General features: G+C 43.0%; 1 protein-coding gene across 6 annotated transcripts in view; it reads left to right on the top strand.

Annotated features, from left to right (window-relative positions):
- ralgapa2 (Ral GTPase activating protein catalytic subunit alpha 2) overlaps nt 1-19,231 on the top strand; it is a 90,323-nt gene that overhangs the window by 61,260 nt on the left and 9,832 nt on the right. For all 6 annotated transcript variants that reach the window (XM_075447745.1, XM_075447740.1, XM_075447743.1 and 3 more), the window contains 2 exons: nt 1,204-1,362; nt 3,037-3,164. In XM_075447745.1, coding sequence (XP_075303860.1) covers nt 1,204-1,362; nt 3,037-3,164 — 287 coding nt within the window. The remainder of the gene's footprint in view (nt 1-1,203; nt 1,363-3,036; nt 3,165-19,231) is intronic.

Raw genomic sequence — 19,231 nt, 5'->3', positions numbered from 1 at the left:
TGTAAAGCCCATTGGCTGTGTGGGAGGTCAAAGAGGGCTAATTGGACAAGAGCCTTTGACTTGAATCACATTTTATTAGAGAAGTCTCAAACATTTGGACGTGATTAACAAGGGGGTAAATAAATTGGTACAGAAGATGATTGACCAGAGCATAAGCATCCTCATTAAACTTGTCATTCAGCTCATCCACATGCTAATATCTTAACCCAAATTAACATCCCAGTGTTGATTGTGTACTGCAAATGCATATTCAACATTTTCTCTGAAATTGTCCCAGTGACTGACCTCCTTGGTACCTGCTGATCCTTGGACAGACAGACTGAACTGGCAAGCTTCAGTAATCAGCATGCCGTGGATTTGTTTAAGATTACTGTATTAGCATAATTAAGGGCTTATAATAGAATGTGCTAATTGCATTTTTTGGTGGCAGGGGCATGTTTCCTAATGGCTCATTAGGCCAACAGTACATGGGCAGATGTTTTCTGAGGAGAGGCCTATTTTCAATGTCCACGGTACCCCAGAAATTTTAAAGGGGTGTTTGATTCAACATCACTGTACTTCCCACTAACAGGTGATTTTCACATGTCGGAGAATACAATGCAGCTGTATTCATCTGTTTTACTTTGGAAAAGGCAAACCTGTTTACCTTTTTTAAACAAGCACCAGCCAATTTCCTGTCATTTAAATGCATCTTCTGGTCCTGCCCAGTTTCATTTGTGTTTTTGAATAGAGTGGAAATGGGAAGCAATTTAATATCTGGGAAAGCTTAATTGGATTCGAATTACTTCATTTTAAAAATGCTCAATTTTGTCTATTTTGCATTTGCTATTTGAATTTCTAATGAAAAAAAAAAGAAAATGTAGAGAGTCACAGGCTGAATCTGCACCCTGATGTAAAACACAGTTTTCAAGCAAAGTTTGGGATTAAGCTGTAAACAGCCACCTGCTGCATGAAGTAATGAAAACGAGTTACATTTTTTCTCCAGTACCAGTAAAAACATTCTTTATTAATACTTATTGCCTTCCTTGTGTCACCTAATTAAAATCAGTAGTCTTCTGGCAGTGATGAGGGCTTAAAGTGCAGACTGGATAAACCTAGTGTCATGCCATAATCCACTTAAACTGTGTTCCTGTCAACATCACCATAGCAGTGAAAATTACATGCACTTGCAAGGCCCTTGATTAGGCTGATTTTGTTTGGCAGCTGCGTCACCTGGGCAATGATGAGGTGCACATCGTGTGGTCTGAGCACACCAGGGACTATCGACGCGGCATCATCCCAACTGACTTTGGAGACGTGCTAATTATCATCTACCCAATGAAGAACCACATGTATTTCATCCAGATCATGAAGAAACCACAGGTAAAGCACTGCTGCTTTGTAGCAGCTCACACAAAGCACAGGTTTAGGCTCTGTGCATACTGATTCACTCTGATGGCTTACTGAGACACCTAATGGCAGGAAGCCATCATTAATTCCACCTCTACTTTCCCTACTGTGAAAAGCTAAATTGTATGCCATGAAAAAGGTCTGTCATCAACCGCATATGGACAGCATGACATTGTGTTAATCTATCGTCGAGTTAATGCAGTCCCTCGTACTTGTTTTTCTGTTCAGACTGTCCTGTGAGTTTCATAGGTTATTTCTGCTGTTGCGTTTTCTGTCTGAAGGCTCTCAGTTCCACCCCTACTCCAGCAGTGCATTATTACCCACACTGTGGGTATGTGCTCTCAGAAATGGTTACTGCCATTTGTTGGCTAGCTTTCATCTTGGTCGCTCCATAGTACTGCACTCGATGTGTGGGCTCCCGGAGGACAGTGCAAATTCTTTGCCTGTGATGGCTTGCTTCAGATGTCCAGATATATCCTTTCAACATGAATAATACTAAAGCTATTCAATATCCTTATCCATTTAGTTTTGTCTTTTCAACATGTATTATTTGTAAGGAAGAAAGTAAGTGTTGTCTGAGTTTAGATTTTTTTTGTTCCTGATATAGTTACAGGGAACATAGATGTTTAGTCATCTTCATTAATACTGTTTATACAGTGTTTGTTGTGGGTTCTTACCAAGAAATCAGTGTTAGATATTACTTTAGAGAGCTGATTTTACCATATGTATTATCAGTTACTTATCATTTTGCTGTTGTTCTTACTACACAGCATAAATGATCATAGTACTGATTTATTGTCATCCATTTGGATCAAATGATGCTACTTATGTGTGTTTAAACTAAAAGTTTAGAAATAATTAAACTGAACAAGACCGGGTATTTATAAATTGTAAGCCTGTCTCTCTTGATGATTTTACAACTTCCCTTGAAGCAAGCCAGCCCGTAATACATGACTGTCCACCTATAAAATCATCTTTTATAGAAAAATAATAATAATTTTAAACTTTAACTTTTTTTTAAAAAAAACGTTTTTTTTGTTTTAGTTTTTATGTCCTATCAGGCCATTTTTCTACCACGCCGTTGAATAAATTGGTCTGTATCATTTCTGGAAATGTTTTTATTGTTCAGTATGACTGGAGACTATCACTCCCTGAACTGCCAAGTTGGAGACAGCAGGACCTTTTGGAAAGACTTTGACATTCACGTCAACTTCCAGGTCAATGACTATTGAGCTTCAATGATTAAGGGCCCCCTTCCAATATGCATGAACAGACGCGTGTACCCACACACACTCAGGCTGTTGCTAAAATTCATATTGCCCCTTTGTATTTGTCCAGCAGCTCAATATGAGGGCATTGTTTAGTATTGATTGTCATTTTAATTTCATTTACCTAACTTTGATTCACATTAGATATGTGTGGTTGTCATGCAAAGTTAGGAAAAATCTAATTTCAACTTGAACCCTTGCCCTTAACAGATGGAGGAACTGTTTTAAAACAAGAACATGAAGATTTTTAATTCACGCTGTCTTATTTTTAACTCGATACAATACAGTGATGGGACTCAAATTAACTTAAGAATGGTGTCTAAATTTACTCCTCTTACTGATTGTTTCCCCCCCCCCTCTCTTTCTCTGAACTTCCTAGGTTCCTTTCTTTGGGCCTCTATTTAATGGCGCCATCGTCACTGGGAAACTGTTGCCAAGCTTGGTACGGGCCACCTGTATCAATGCCAGCAGAGCTGTCAAGTCCCGGCTGACACTCTACCAGAGCTTGTATCCTTTACACCTCCAACCGTCTGCTTCATTTACTGTTCAATATCCCATGCAGTGATAGCTCATCCCGGGATTGTAAACTGTAAGAACACCAGCCACTCATTACTCATACGGCTGAGATCATGAGGACTATGAGCAAACATTTGGTCATATTTTTATGTGTGATCCCAATAGATGTAAAACATCACTGAGCTTAAATTTTCAGCAAGGCCAAAACCCCTTCTGGGTAAATTCATTAAGACATGTGGCGTGGATGTCATGTTAGCCGATGTACACAGCTGAGTGCTGACAGTGATCTTTATGGGCTACCTGATTTGCATATAACTATTACGCCAGGGCTGTTTCACAGCCTGCAGCAAAATGGGTGGTAGTGGGGCTGTTTTGGGTAGGAGCACAGATAATGTGTTATCATCTATCACTACCATTTTATGGAGGAAAAATAACCAAAATAAAAGCACCATCCACAAATACATGTAAGTGCATACAGCCGCAAGCGCGCACCCATACACACTCTCTCGCTTGCATCCCTCCACCCATCCAACAGTGTGCCGTTAAGAGCCTGACTCCAGCTGTAGTTGTCAGTTGGTTTAAAGAGAGTGTAATTACCAATGGAGATGAATTAGCATGTGAATGCCAGCAGCGCAGAGTTGGGGGGTGAAATGGGGGCAGAATCGGGATGGCCCCTTGAGGGGGGAAACCTGATCTCCCTTAACGCCCAACTCCTCCTCGGACAGAATGTACAGCACCGCCCCACCAGAACCACGCTGTCCCTCTGGCTGTTGCTATAGAAACCTCCCCCAAGGATGTTTAATTTGGGAGCAAGACTACTATCTGTTGTTTTTAAGATATTGGCATATTCTGACATTGAAACAAATTTTTAAAAGTATTATCAAGTCCATGGGCTGTAGACACTCAAAGCAAAGGATTTTAGTCTTTAATCATCCTGCAGCACATAGGCGGGTGTGTAACTATGCATCCATCTGTATGTGTTTCACGATGCATCGCATCGCCTGACCCCCCAACCCAATATGAGGCTGTGTCTGTGTGTCCCTTGGGGCATCCTGAGTGACAGATGTCTGTTACCCAACGCCAAGTGAATTAGCCCAGTGTGACTCTCAGTGCCAGAGAGGGGGGCAGCCATCGGCCTGCCTGCCTCTGTGAGCCTTAGGGAGTGGGGGGGTTGACGGAGAGGGAGGTGAGTAACAGAACTGCACTGGGCCACAAAGCCTCACCTGGCATTCCTTAGCAGAGGAGCAGTCGGCACAAAGGCACGATCTCTGAGAGGAGATAAGCACTGCCTCTGGAGCTCTGTCACTGATAGGCTGCCAGGCCTCACGCACTCCAAGTGAGGAGATGAATGACTGTGCCAAGCAAAACACTCTGCCAGGATCAGTGTCTGCTGCTCGTCTGCTGAGCAAGAGTGCTTGTGAGGACAGTGGCCATGTTTAAACATAGCGAATAAGCAAAATGTTAGGTGCCATATTTAATATATAAATCATCTCTTTATCTTAAGAGAGTTGGTTTCATTAAATATACACGATTGAACCAGGGTCCAGCTATGGCGTGAGCTTGAAATGAACCGATGTTGTGAGTTCCTCTTTTAGATGCTTTGATCGTTTGATGTGCTTTTACATAACTTTAGCCTTTTGCACTTTTCCCTCTTAAGTCTTTTCCTTTGGCCTCTAAGGATATGCAGCTCTTTATCTTCCACAGGATGCAACAATGACCCACCCTCTATTTTTTCCCCAGAAATTTTTTGTGCGAGATGAAAATCCTCATCCTTAGTTTACCCCTTCACAATGCCTTAACAATCCACAGCCTACTCTCTGCCTGTGAGGCCACTCTCCAAGGTAATTAGTTGAATATTTCTTCAAAGAGAAGCTATATGACCCCTGTGTGTCCAGATAAAAGGCCAGTATGGCTCTGCAGCCCCCTCTCTCTCTGTCACAAGGCTCGAGAGGACTCCAGCAGTCTGCTGCAAGGCTCACAGAATCTCTCAAGCTAATAGGATTTGATATTGAAAAATGACCACCGGCAACATTGTAGGAAAATACACAGACGGGCAACAGGAGTATTTCAGATGGAAGATGTCTTTCCACATTATGCCCTGTGTCTGTCCCTGTCTCCCTTTCCTCTCACCCTGATTTGTTAAATCTGCGCAGTTGCATATGCTTTCTTGCACTGTGCACAGCCCTCAATGTCAGTTACAATTTTTGTCAGTCTCCCTTGTCAGGACACATTGGCCTCATGCTGTAGGCATCATATCACAATCCTCTTACAGACAACTTATAATGTATCATTTATTATTTATATGCCTGATAGTGAATGCAGCTGGTGTGGCATTGTGGTCTGAGTGAGTGTACTGCCCCCCCCCCCCCCCCTTCACAGCTGCATTGTGAACACTTAGGACCACAGAATATCAAAATAATCTTTTTTTTGTTTGTTTGTTTTAAATTAACCACAACTGTATTTGTCTAAGTGAAAGCCACTTTTCACTTCTTCTGATTGAGCGTATCACTTCACTTCCAAAACATACATCATAGTGGCTTAAAAGAGATGATGAGTTTGTTTGTGTCACCTGAACCCAGACTGTCACTGGAAGGCCTGGCTGTCCTCTTTCATTTACTGTATGAAGAAGGTCCTTCATACTGTCACTGTAGAATAATGTCCTCATCCAGAAGGTTGGATTCATTTCTCTCTTCAACAAGCACTTGAGTTTGATGTGCCGTCCATCACTCTTTGTGATGGGGATATTGTTAAAGGTAAAACTGGTGTGTGTGTGTGTGTGTGTGTGTGTGTGTGTGTGTGTGTGTGTGTGTGTGTGTGTGTGTGTGTGTGTGTTTGGGAGATGGCAAGTTACTAATAGGTGAGACCATGCGAAACTGACCTTGATTCGGAGACATACCCTCCCTACTGGACAGAATCAATAGCTTTTGCACACTGCCCTCAGTACCCATCCTCTGCTCTGACACACAAGTAAACACACACACAGATCCATCTCTAGGCAGCAATCAATAACCATAATCTGTTTCTGCCCTTCTCCAGTCATGCGAGCCAGGCTTTTAGGTGACGTGTATATGTGTGTGTCTGACTGTGTGCTGTTGCAGAAAGAAGAGAGGGAGTTTTGATCCTTTCATTGGAACCCAGAAAGCAGCAAAAGGCTGTCATGTTCCCCCACAGGCTCACATGAGCATATCTACAGTCCCCCTGGTCCATCAGCTAAAACGAGATGTACATAATTTCAAAAGCTGTAAAGTGAAAACATAAAGGATATGATATCCTGTACACACTCCTTTGTGTGCTGTTGCTACATCCCCTCCCATCATAATTATTACAGTCACTGCATTGACAATTACATATTCTCACACCCCTTCTGAGCAAGTTATTGTCCCACTCTCGCCCTGTCTTTGTCTGACCAGAGCATGTTCTTTTGTATACTGTAAGATTCTTCACCTAGCGGAGATGAAAGTGCGCGTGTACGCATGATAGGGTGTCATGAATAGGATCTGCCATGTTAGTGTTGTCTCACATGAATTATTTAGCATCGTTGATAGGTCTAATTTGCCAGCTGTTGTGCCATAACTGTCAGCAGCCTCATAGATAATACTCAGCAGTCTATATCACTATGGAACACAGTGCTTGACTGGGCACAGTGAGACGCCAAGCCAGTCATTATATCCTGGATTCATGTAACGGTCTGAGCTGATGTGAATGTAACTAGCCAACTTCCTGTTCACTGGAAACAGAGCTGAGCAACAAAAATGAATTTGTTATCTCGAAAGAGACTGTCACCTGGAATTGTTGAGCAGTTTATGTTAAGTGTCTGGAAGTGTATCATATTTCTTGATGCAGGCCTTTTTCCTGGAGGCAGGGTGTGGTTGGGTGAGTTAGGTTGCTGGGGAGTTGAGTTCTGTGTTGAAGTGTCCCTGCTTGAAGTTGGCAGGGTCAGTTTGGGTGAAGGCTGGCACTGGCTTTGATAGTGTGGTTGAGAGTTTACACATTATTTGGGCTTTGCTCAGAGAGGAGGGGTCTCTCCCCTTCTGAATGTTTTAACCTAATCCCATTATCAGTGTAGCGCACAGCCTCCCATCTCTTCCCCTCCTTAGCCCTGCCCCCCTCCCACCCCTCTCTCCAACTGACCAGCTGTTCCTCCTGGGACTCACGACAATGTCCGATGTGTTCAGATCACTGAGTACCCCTCCCTCTTCCAGTACACACTCACGCACAAATGAAGTGAGCGCAGACCATGCACAACCAAAGCAATTGCCAAGCCCATTGCTGGAGCGTAGGAAGGCCTAAAGGGAGGAGGGTGTCAGTTTGGGAAGAGGGGGGTTGGCTTTGGGAGTGTGGAAGGGGCAAGCACAGGCCTGTCAAACCAAGAGCCCTGACTCAGGAGGCAGCCCAGCTCGGACAGCATATGGCGTCTAGCTTCATACAACATGCAAAAGTATTCTCTCCCTCCATCCCCTCTCATCTACTCCCCCTCTCCCTGTCTCCCTCTCCTGCTGCTAATGCAAAATGACTCAGAGCATTACTCATTTTTTTTTCTCCTCAACCCCCCCACCCCCCAACACACACACACATTCACAGTAGGTCCTCCTCCTCTTGCCACCCAGCCTGTAACAAAAGGCATCCACTGCATGGCACCCACACCCTGAAAAGCCCTCGAGGCCCAGCCCAGCCAGCACTCTGGGGTCTGAGCTTCATGGGGGACGCCCCCTTTTAAACACAGGTAGAGCAGGCATGGAACCAGACAGCCAACAGCAGGGACCCAGAGCCCCGCCTGGGGTAGCATACACACGCACTGCTGGTGTCAAACTGTTAGGCCTGTTGGTGCATTTCAGTTTGTTGTTGTAGTATAATACTTTGTGTATTCTGATGTTTTTATCATAGAAGTTATAATCTTTTCAATTGGCTTCTTTCATATTTGTCTATATATTTGCAAATTCCGATTTCTTTTTTTTTCTTCCTATTCCAATTTCTGCTGTTATTAATTCACCGGTAACAGGAAGCTTTTTAGTTTCTAAAATAATCAAATGCAGTTTTCAACTATCAGTCATAAAAACTGGATATCCTGGTGTATCCCAAAGAATGTGATGGCTGTGTGTATTTTTAAACTTGAACCCCCTCCCCCACACCCCTCCTCTTCTCTCTCCGTCTGTTATACATTCATTTCTGACATCTGTCCATTTGCGAGCTGCAGAGTGAAAGCCAGTTTTGTGGGGGATCACCTTCTCGCGTCCCATCCCCAACTTTGGATACGACTGTCAGACAGAAATGCATAAACAATACTGTTACAAGTTATATAAAGAATACTGCTGTTTGGTCTTTATCAATATACGGGTCAGTATAAAAAAAATTATTAGTATCAGACATTTTTGTCCAGCACTTTCTGGAAATATGGAGTTTTTTTCCCCTTTTTTTTCACTTGTCAGCAAACAGTATGATATTCATTCACTGTTTGAAAATTGCCTTGACATCTGAGAGGACTGCTCATCAATGATCAGTCCTCTCAGATGTGCTACTTGTATGTAAGGAAATGACTGTGACCGTGTTAGATGTTTGCACATAGCTTGATGTATCCATCAAACGTTCACAAATCCTGCTCATTTAAAAAGTATGTCAACAAAGATTTAAATACCCAAAGCCGAGATACCTTGACCCCGGTGTCACCGATGGACCAAGTAATGACTCCACTGCTGTTGAGGGAACTCATTCATTGTAATTGGTGTGTGGTAGTGCTGCTTCTAGTTGAGTGTAAAAAAAAAAACCTGTCTGTCTGCTTTAAGTGATTAGCATCCTGCTAGCCATTCCATCTGTTACCCCTAGCCCTGTTTAATTAATGAACTTTCTTTTTCCACCCCACAGCCAGTCAGTGCAACACTAAAGCAAAAGCTGTTAGCCCTCTCAGGTTATCATGTTATCCCCCACTCCACACCCTCCCCAGTCGGTGCGTTCTCATTGATTAGTTATGTTTTGTTTTCCCTTCTTTTGTCTCATGGTTCTTGAAGGGTGGGTTAATGAGCTTTCCTGGCAAACGGTGGTGCTTGGAATCTGGGGATGAATGGGAATAATTTTGTTGGGTTTTTTTTGTGATGGACTTGGCAGAGATGTGAAGCCTCATGCCATCATGTGTGTTAGTGTGTATGTGAATGATTCTGTGTTTTTGTTTGGATTTGCGTGAATGGCTTTGAGGTGGAGTATATTGCATTTCAGCCCTGCTGGTCCATTATTCTCCGTCAGAAGCAGTGGATCTGGAATATTCCTTAATAGTTGGCTGTGTCACTATTCATCTTCAAGCCATCTCCGCAAAACTCTTGTCCTGTCCTCTTGTTACCACCAAGTAGTCTCTCCTTTTTTCCTTTATGTCCCTTCTTCCTTCCGTGTCTCTTGCTACAAGGCAGTGAACAGCCCTTTGTCCAGCTAAAGCTGCCCTCTTTTGTTTGTGCGGCCCTTTTTATCCTTGTGCTAATCGCCATGGTCGTGTGCCTGAGTTGGACCCCATATTTCACGCTCAGCTCTCCTTTGTTTGACACACCGCCCCTGATAAGAATCCCAATTCTAGGGCCTCTCTGATATTGAAATCCAACAGCGGAGTAGAAAGAGCCTTCAATCATCCATTATCTGTGCTCCAGTGATTACCATTCAATCTCCCAGGGTCCAGGCTCCTCATCACTGGTCCCAGAGATGAGGCCGTCCCCTGAAAGAACCCACATCCCTTAACGCCTGTGTCACATTCAAGCATATCCATAGATATTTCTGATGCCGTCTTGAGGCAGCGACACATTGAATGCTGCTGGGAAATGTCAGTGAAATGTCACTCATCGTACTCCACTGGAATCTCTTGGTCTCTGATGTAGCCCTGGGTTTTTGGGACTCTTATGAAGACACCTTTTGACATTATTGGGCGTCTTTATCCCTAAATGGCTGTTAAATTCTCAATTCTCTTTTTTTTTTGTCTGGTCAGGCACTAGGATTGCTCTTTTTTTCATAAGGCTGGGTTGCTTTTAATGTTGCTGACTTAATTGGCTGTGTTAAGAAGGAATTAGTTGATTATTTATAAGTTCCACATTGATGCCTCTTTAAATGGTTCAAAGGCACTGTCTGCTCCTCCGCTGGCCTGTGGCCATTGTTCTCTTTCAGAGGATGTCCTTGTGCCTCCCAGCATTTGCATTTTTGCACGAAATGGAATTTTCTGCATTGACAGACAGGCAAGGCAAACAAAGCAATAATAAAAACAAAACATTTAAGTGTGCATCGCTGTGCATTGTCTGCCTCTTACAGAAAGCAGCCTTTGATGTGTTAATACTGATAGTCTGTCTTTTATTGTCAAGTGGTGGCTGTGGCTGAAAGAGAGGCAGTGAGAGATACTGGCCTAATCTTCCTGTGTTCCTCCAATGCAACAGGCTGTAGTAATACTGAGTTTGATGTCCAACATGGAGGATGTGTCTATGGTCGCAGACGTACCAACAGCACCTTCTGATAGTAGGATTCTTTTTACTTAAATCCAATTTTTTTTTTTATTTTACAACATTAAACGTGAGATTCATCTAACAGTTGACAATTAATTTTGTTTTTATCATTTTCCCTGCACATTCTTGTGTTAAAATGTCAGAAAAGCTCTATTTATCCACTTATCTAATTCTCTAGTTTTGCATAAATACCAGCTTTCAGTACCTTTGTTAATGTAACGTGAGCATCTTCATTAGTTATGTATAGCCTCTAATTACTATTGATGAGACTCTAGCTGATTTGGGTACAAATCTATAGCTTTTGTTATTCTAATGAGTGTTATTTATCCTCAGATCTCCAAGCCAGGGGGCTTTGGAATAGGGTTTTCCTTACAGGCAGATATAGCCCGGGCTGCTCGAGCTACACCCACTTGTTTTTGTATCAGCCGACTTTGACAAAATCCAGTTTCCCTCCCCCCACGTCATCGTCCGTCTGCGTGGATGTATAGCACTTCCCGCTCCTCCATCTGTTTTTGTCCACCCATGAAAAGGTCCATTATAAGCTGCAGGATGCACAGTTGATGTGCTGCAAGCTACGCTTCAGCCAATCAAGGCAGCGCACCAAATCTTGCCCATGAATCCAAGGGGCTCTAACCCCTCCCTCAAGTTAATTTTGATTATGTGAGGTCTCTCTCAGAGATCTTCAATTGAACAAGTTTTTATAACAACATAGTCTCCATCATTTGTTTTCTCTATAAAAGGTTCCAATCTGAATGGGGCTCCATGCTTGCCCACTGGATGATGGCAGGCTCCTGATTAACCCTGGAGTGACTAGCTAATGTCATTGAAGGAGGGCCACCTGGCTGTGAGACTGTACAGTCAGCTGCCACTGAAGGGCCAGAATAGGAGACGACCAGGTGTTGAGCTCCAGCCCCCCTAATTGTTGCCATGTAATAGCCTGCTTGACTGCACAATATAGCCCAAGGGTGAGGATTAGGGAAAAGCTGCTGCCAACACAGAAGTCCATTTTCTTTTTTGCCCAAGGTTTTGTGTGTGTTTCTCTCTTTGAGCATGCTTATGTGTGAATACAGAAATGCATCTCCGCACACTGTCCTTCTCATTCATTACAATAATAACAAGCAGAAGGCTTGGTCAGTCAGTCTTCCTGCTCCCACACTTATGATGTACACCGCTATAAACTTTTTTTCACATTATAAAATTTTATCTGTAAGAGAATAAATAACCAAACTTCTCCAACAAAGAAATGTTGGCATCATATCCTCGATCGCAGCTACATTTTCTGTGATGATTAACGACACTTTATTAATAGATTTTTAACAAAACTGGCTCACTTTACTGTATGAACCCATCAGTTAAAAGTAACCTTCTTTATTTTTTTACATTTCCCACTGATGTGATCATACGTAACCTAGCACTAATCATTATCATTCTCTCTAAATGCCTGACATTTTACATAAGACTAGGCAGCCTAATTGGCACAATGAACCTTTCATATATGGGGCAATAGCGGAACAACAGATTTCACATGTCGCATGTCTCAGAGGCGAAGTAGCCAGAGATGCTTGGCATAAATGCTTCGCAGTTATTCTGTTGCACATGCCACAAGCATCATTAAAATTGCAGAAGCCACTGCTCATTTTGTTTTAATATTTCATCAGGGCTCGTCTGAGCAGTGTTATCGTAGGGTTAAAATCAGAGCTATTTGGCGTGACCCGGAGTTGGCACATTACTCTTGTAATATAAGTGTCTGACCCCTCTTCTGGATTTGTCAAATAGATTATAGAACGTTGGGATTCTTGGCTTGCTACCATGTTTTTTGTCTTTTTTTTTACAAGAGTACAGTGTGCCAGAAGCTGAGTTTGAGGTTTTAGCCTGGTAATAATTATAGATTTGCTCAACAAAGTTGGAAAAAAGATGAGTTGAAATGCCTCATAAGCATTCAGATGGATTCCAATCACTGTCTAGGTTCGGCCTGCCCTTCCGTGTTTCATCTCTGACTTTTTATTAAAAGTTCAAATTGAGATCAGATAGATGCTGTGGTTCCTTGTCTCGACTCTAAACAAGTCAAATGTCAGGAACTGGAGGAAAAATATGACACACGTTCACCCCTGATAGCTCATATCATGCCCACCTTTGTCCTGACCTAATAATGTGTCCAGAGGGCTCAGACATTCATGTCACTGGTGATCATCACTGACAAAGGAGACCTTCAACTCTCACCAGCCACTCACGGACCAGTATCTGTTAATCTTCATCCCTATCAGCCTTTTGTAGCTCATCTTATTATGACTTTCTGTTAATACACAGCGGAGGCCGGTGTGACTGTCAGGCCATAATGGGTCTGTGTTTGATTAATCATGTCGATCCTTTGTGTTTCACATCTAAGGCTGCTGTATTAGGACTCATCAATGGAAGCCAGAGTCCTTTGAAAAGGAGATTGGTTACAGACTTGGCTCATCTGAATACATAGTCCAGTAGGCTTTGATGGCAGTCATGTGTTGAACAAACCATATTACAACATATCATGATGTCACCGGCTATCTTATGGCTGTCCTGTGTCTCTGGTTTGTGACAATGACTTGTTGCTTTGCCATTTATATTCTGTGAACCTCCAACAATCAGGGGACAACGGTGACCTCTGATTAGGTGCTGCTCTTATGATTTGTTGTTGAGCAGAAATCGATTTTTGTGTCCCCCAGAGGAATGGTGGGCTGCCAGGGACTTGAGAAAATGGGTGACTACTTTCTTCATTCGAGTCATAAATAACCCGGTCATGCCAGCTAGCAGACATCAGATTTTGTCTGTAGCTGTGGCCAACCTTTGTGAAATCACTGATGGGCAGCGATGATGTCACAGGTTAGGAGTGATATCACAGCCATAACTCCCCATCTTGCTGTCTGAATGCCAGATGGACTGTAGAGAGGTGTGGAGGTTGGAGCTTAGAAAGCTCTTGCTGTGGGAAACTTACCCCTCAGGAGGTGTCATTAACCTGGGCTTACTGTTTGACCTGGCTCCTTTGGGGCTCCTGAGCTCCAGTTTCCTGGACCCACTAATTAGACTACTTGTTAAAACTCTCTGAAAGCAGCTATTCCTCTGGAGTATCCGCTGTTGTGTAAGTCTATGCTCACCCAGAAAATGGACACACAAACACCTCCATTCATCATAATACATTTGTGACACTTTCAGGCATTTTCTGTACGGCTGCTACAGCTGTCTACACCAAAAAAAGCTGTTTAATGAGACACCAAGGTTTGAGTAGCTGCTATATAAAATGGAAGTGAGACACACACACACACACACACACACACACACACACCATACAATCACCCTACTGGCTGGTTTCTGTCATACATGCTCTCACTTTATCCATCTCAATCTGTTGTTCTTTCCCACTCTGCCATTATTCCTGCAGCCAGCTTTATTGCCACATTCACTCTCTGCCCATGTCCATCTTTCTCCCTGTGTCTCTCCATCTAAATTTCTCTGTCTTCCTCCCCGTAATCACCTCACACCTCTGAGGGCCTCTGCAGAGACGAGCTTCACACCTCAGCCCTCGCTGTGACAACAGGTACCACTGGCACTCACCGCTCGGCCTCTCTCCAATCAACACCTGCTCGGCTTTATCTCTTTTTCTTTCCTTCCTCTTATCCATCCCCCCACCTCCCTCCTTCCTGCCCCCTTCTTCCTTCTCATTGTTATAGCCCCTTTTTTTGGGCTCAAGTTATCCCCTTTCCCCTCGTGTTTCAACACTTTTCCCATTACTTCTGCTATTTTTTTCTGACTCTTATGTCCTCTTCCACATTAGACTAAAGTTTTTGCACATGCATTGTAATCCATTTCTCTAAACAGTGAGTCCTGGAGTTGGCACTGTGACCTCTGTTGATTTAAATCTGCTCATTTCAGCTTTGGGCTCAAGTCTAGTGACCGGCAGTAACAGTCTGTATTAAATCCTTTGAAGGTTTGGCCCTTTGTCTGCTTTTGCCACCACTCTTTCTTTAATTCTGACTTTTTCCTGAAAGTAAAATACTTCACTTCTTTATGTACTAATAGGTTTGAAGGTATTTGTGTGACATCCAGCTTTACTATCCATCTATAAGTGTTCACTTGACACAAGGAGTTGGGGCACTGTCTTTCAAGAATAAGCCACATGTCAATTCACATGCTTTTTTTTTAACCTGTTTGCACTGGTACCCCAGCACAACCAAACACCACCACCCAACCCCCTCCTCTTAACTGGCCAATTATGTGACTGCTTGGAGTCAATGGCACTATGAGCTACTCCTCCGGCTCCTCTCCTCACCAAGGTCAAGCTGATTGGCCCAGGTTAATGGGCAGATGTGGGGCTGAGGGAGGAGGGGGTCAAGCACCTAGAGGCACTCTCCACATCATCTCTCAACTGTCCCTCTTCACTACAAGAGCTCTTTTTCCCAGCAGCGCTTCGACAAACAGGATTAACCTTGGCTGCTGCCATGGAGGCCTAGAGGGCCATAGGAGTGGTTTTGTCCCTGTGCATGTTTCAGATTTGAATGGTCACTGATTATTATTTAATTGTTTTCAGTGGAAGCCTCAATAGATTAAACATTTAGTTGTGTGTGGATGATTTACACATATGGCACAGGTTGATTATATCTTGGTTGATTATAGCTGTGCTTGTCGTTAGACTAGCATTCCTTCACAGTCTGTTTTTGTAAAGGTAGTGGCATGAAGAGGATCATTTTCCAAAATATATTGATGTGCTATTCAGAGATTCAGGATTGGTCTTGAACCTGCTTTGCCTCTGGCCCTGTTCATTTCTCTTATCTCCTCGTCTTCTCTTTAATGTGAACATTTCCTATTCAAGCATAAGCATTTCCGCTTTAGGCAGTGTACTATTTGAAACTCGACATCATTTGGAGACCTCTTTTACAAAGTGCGAGGAGGGAGTTGCACTCCCTGCACACATCATCCCGCTTCTGTGACTTAGAGTTCGATATAAATGCAGCTGAAGTACTGAACTGTCAGTATGGGGTGTCTTAAGACCCCAACTAATGCTCCCCAGCTTAATCTGGACTTTCACACCCTACCCTGTCTTATCTGCAGATTAACTTGGTGTGTGTGTCTCTGCTACCGTGTCTCTTAATTATGTTATTCATTTGACCAATCACATCTTATTACCTCTTTCAATTATATTTTATGGCTTTATACGAAATGAGTACAAAATGGTGTTCGGCTCTTAGATTTCAGCAGGGCTGCTCAGTGACACTAATGATGCTTTGAAACCAAACACATTTGTGGAATCCCAGAGGCAAACTGGAGACTGAGCAGCTCCCTTAAGAACAACATACCTTCAAGGGATTTTTTTGCATTTATATTGCCAGTGTGAATAATAAACTGGCACCATAGCCAATCACTGTTGAGCAAATCACTTGTCAGAACCTCGATGTATTTCCTCTGTCAAGTTTATTAAAGCCTGTAATAACTCTGTAATTACTCTGTAATAACTGTATATTACATATATCGCATAAAAGTGTACAAAGAGATGAAAATGACTGTGGGTGAAGAGAGGAGCTGTGGATTAAGTTTAGTAATTAGATATAAGCTCTTTGCTATTACTTAATTTGTTTGCATTTTATATAATCTTTAAGGCTGACTTAAGATATTTTTTTCTAAAAGTTGAACTTTGTTTGGATAGATATTTTTGCTTTGACAGTTACTGTTGCTGAAGTCATGTGCGATCAATCAACATACAGTTATACCATCTGGACCAGTGACGGTTAAATGTCGTCACAGATGGCTCCTCAAATGGTTCCTTGTCGAGCTGAGTAAGTCTCGACAAAGGAAGTTCTATGAACTATGACTTTTTTCTGGTTTTGTGCAGTGTAGAAATGCATTCAAGGAAACACATTTAAGTGTTTCAGCGAAAAAAACAAGATTTTGTGTTTTTAGTGGTGTGTGTGGTCCCAAAGACACAAATTGTGCTGATCTTTTAACGGAAATTTAAATGTAAAATATTCAGCATCTTTCAGAAAAGGACTACTTTCCCAAAGTCATGTTGCATAATCATGCCTTCTGGGCGTGTGTGTGTGTGTGTGTGTGTGTGTGTGTGTGTGTGTGTGCGCAAAGGCTCAATTTGTTTGAAATGTAGGGAGTGTGTGTCAGAGGCCAGTGGTGGTGAGGATTTTTGTCAGCAGGGAGATTAAGGAACACAAAGACTCAGGCTGGACTGATGGTCAGGATGCTTCTCTCCAGAGGGACATCAGTTCAGAGGTCAACTTAGGCTCTTTTTGGGAACTGTGATGGAGGATGTTGGTGTGTGTGTGTGTGTTGTGCCTACTTATTCACAAACACTGATGTGTGAGCATGCGTTTGTGTCTTCTTGTGCTTGGTGCAGTTACTCACAGAACAAAATGGATCCCAGTGGACACGTAGTTTGAGAACAGGTCCCTGTGGATGGAGAGAGAAAAGGAAGATAGAAGATGATGAGGGTCGGTGGCGGTTGGTTGATGGGGTCCAGCAGGAATGGGGTAGGCTGCTAATGAAGAGCCATCTGAGGCCTCCATTCACCTTGAACATGGGCCACTGCAGCTGCCCTGACCTTGGCTTTGATCCACAAAGATGCTTGACCCCTCCATTCCCCCAGAGCTACCTCCCTGCCATCTGGACAGCATGCATATGTATACATAGTATGTGCACACACCCACAGATACATATGCATGCACACGTATGTTGGCCCAGATAAACATGCGCATATGTCTACACAGGTATGAGGAGTGGGACTGTGTCCGTGGTAATGTCTTTGGGTTACACACCTGCACTCATACCAGCTGTAAGTCACTGTCTTTGTTACCAGTAATACAAGAGAGAGTGAGGAAAAGCAGGAGACGGAATGAAAAAGACTGTTTTTACTCTGACACATTATTCCAAATGTGAAATGGATTTGATTTATGTTTTTCTTTTTATTGCCACTGCTCCCATCCCATCGCCAGATATCAATCTCCTAACCAAACTTGTTTTGCATTAACTCAGACCTGGGAGATTTTTTTTGTCGTTACTGTCCCGGTCGATGCCACGCTCCATAGACGTTAAATTGGTCTCCTGTCTTTAATAGGAATGCAGTCACTTGGAACACAGGGGTTCCTTGGAAATTCCCAAAGTGGTGCAACTCACTCCACTCCCAAACCCTTGCTTTTCTTGCATGTCTGCCTAGTTCAGCTGTAAATGACAGTTATGTCACGGGTGACTTGAGTTGCAGTCCATCTGTTGAAATGTAAACCTGTCTGAATTTTCCCTTTGTGTTTCTATTTATGGCCCCAGGTGCAGTTGAGTCCTCTGAGATACAGCTACACAGTTCATTTTGAAGGCTTTTTTAACAGGGAACGTTTTCATGGAGAATAAGTTTTGGTTTATGGTGATTCACCTGTCTAGTGTATTTGCAAGGCATTCACCAGCTGTAGATGTAGCTTATTCTTTCCTTAAAAGTAGCTCCACATCAGCGGGCTTGGTGTCCATGACATGGACATAGTCTTTGCGTCACCATTCTGGATGTGTCTGTTGATTAAGTTACTGCATGGAGGGAACATCATCTGTGTATATGCAGGGAAACAAGCTGTGCCCATGGCTTATTAATTAGAGACAAGCATAAAAATGACAGAGAGCTAGAGAGAAGGCATTATTACCCCTCACTGTGCATTAGGTCAGATTTCTTTACACCATTTTTTACCAACAGATAGCATTGTACATTCACTTAAGTGAGCTGATTACTGCTCTCTTTTTCACCCGTCCCCAAGATACCTTTTTTTTTTTGTCTCCCTCACTCACAACCTGTTTTTCTCCACCACTGCTCATCTTTTTTTCCCCTCTCCTCTCTTGATCTTTTTACACTATGTCCATTTTATTCTTTAATTATTTTTTTTTTCTCACCCACCATAATCTATTTGTCTAACTTGGAGAGAGGGCAGCGGAAGGAAGTAGTGGAGGAGAGGCGTGTGTCAGAGTCAGAGAGTGTCTGCTCCAGCTGGAGTCAATATTTGCTTTAGGAATCTCAATAACAGGCCTGCAGTCATCTGCATCTCTGATAATGGACCGCCATATGGCTCTGTTGACCCATGCTGTGCCGAGACACTCTCTGTCCCCATCCTTCCTTGTTTTTCATTTATCAGCCTCCCTCTTAAGTTCTCTCAGGTCTTTTCATCAAGTCATTCCCTCCCTCATATTTTTTTCCTCCACTTATCACCTTTCTGGGCCCATTTTTATTATTTTTACAAACATCCTTGCTCTCTATCCGTCACCCACTAAACCCTGGATATGACCCATCACACAGAGCTGTGACCCAGGTTACCATGGCAGCAGAGCCTGGGATGCCCACTCTTTGTTCAACACTGTTTCCAGCAAGTGACTGAAAACAGTGACGTTGCATGTCTGGAAAACAGATAAGTAGCACATTAGGAAGTGCTTTTACGTGCTTAAAGTCAGTCTGCTCTGCGGCTCTCCTACGAAGAATGGTCACTTAGTTACAGTTAGTAGCTGGCAGGTTTCCCATAAGGAAATATTAAGTTTTCCTTTGAGAATAATAAAGTCATCCATTTCCCTATCTTGAAGATTAAAATTGTAGCTTTT

Source organism: Odontesthes bonariensis, chromosome 17 (genome assembly GCF_027942865.1).
Source record: "Odontesthes bonariensis isolate fOdoBon6 chromosome 17, fOdoBon6.hap1, whole genome shotgun sequence".
NCBI classification, from domain to species: domain Eukaryota; kingdom Metazoa; phylum Chordata; class Actinopteri; order Atheriniformes; family Atherinopsidae; genus Odontesthes; species Odontesthes bonariensis.
This window is presented reverse-complemented; position numbering and strand designations above follow the sequence as displayed.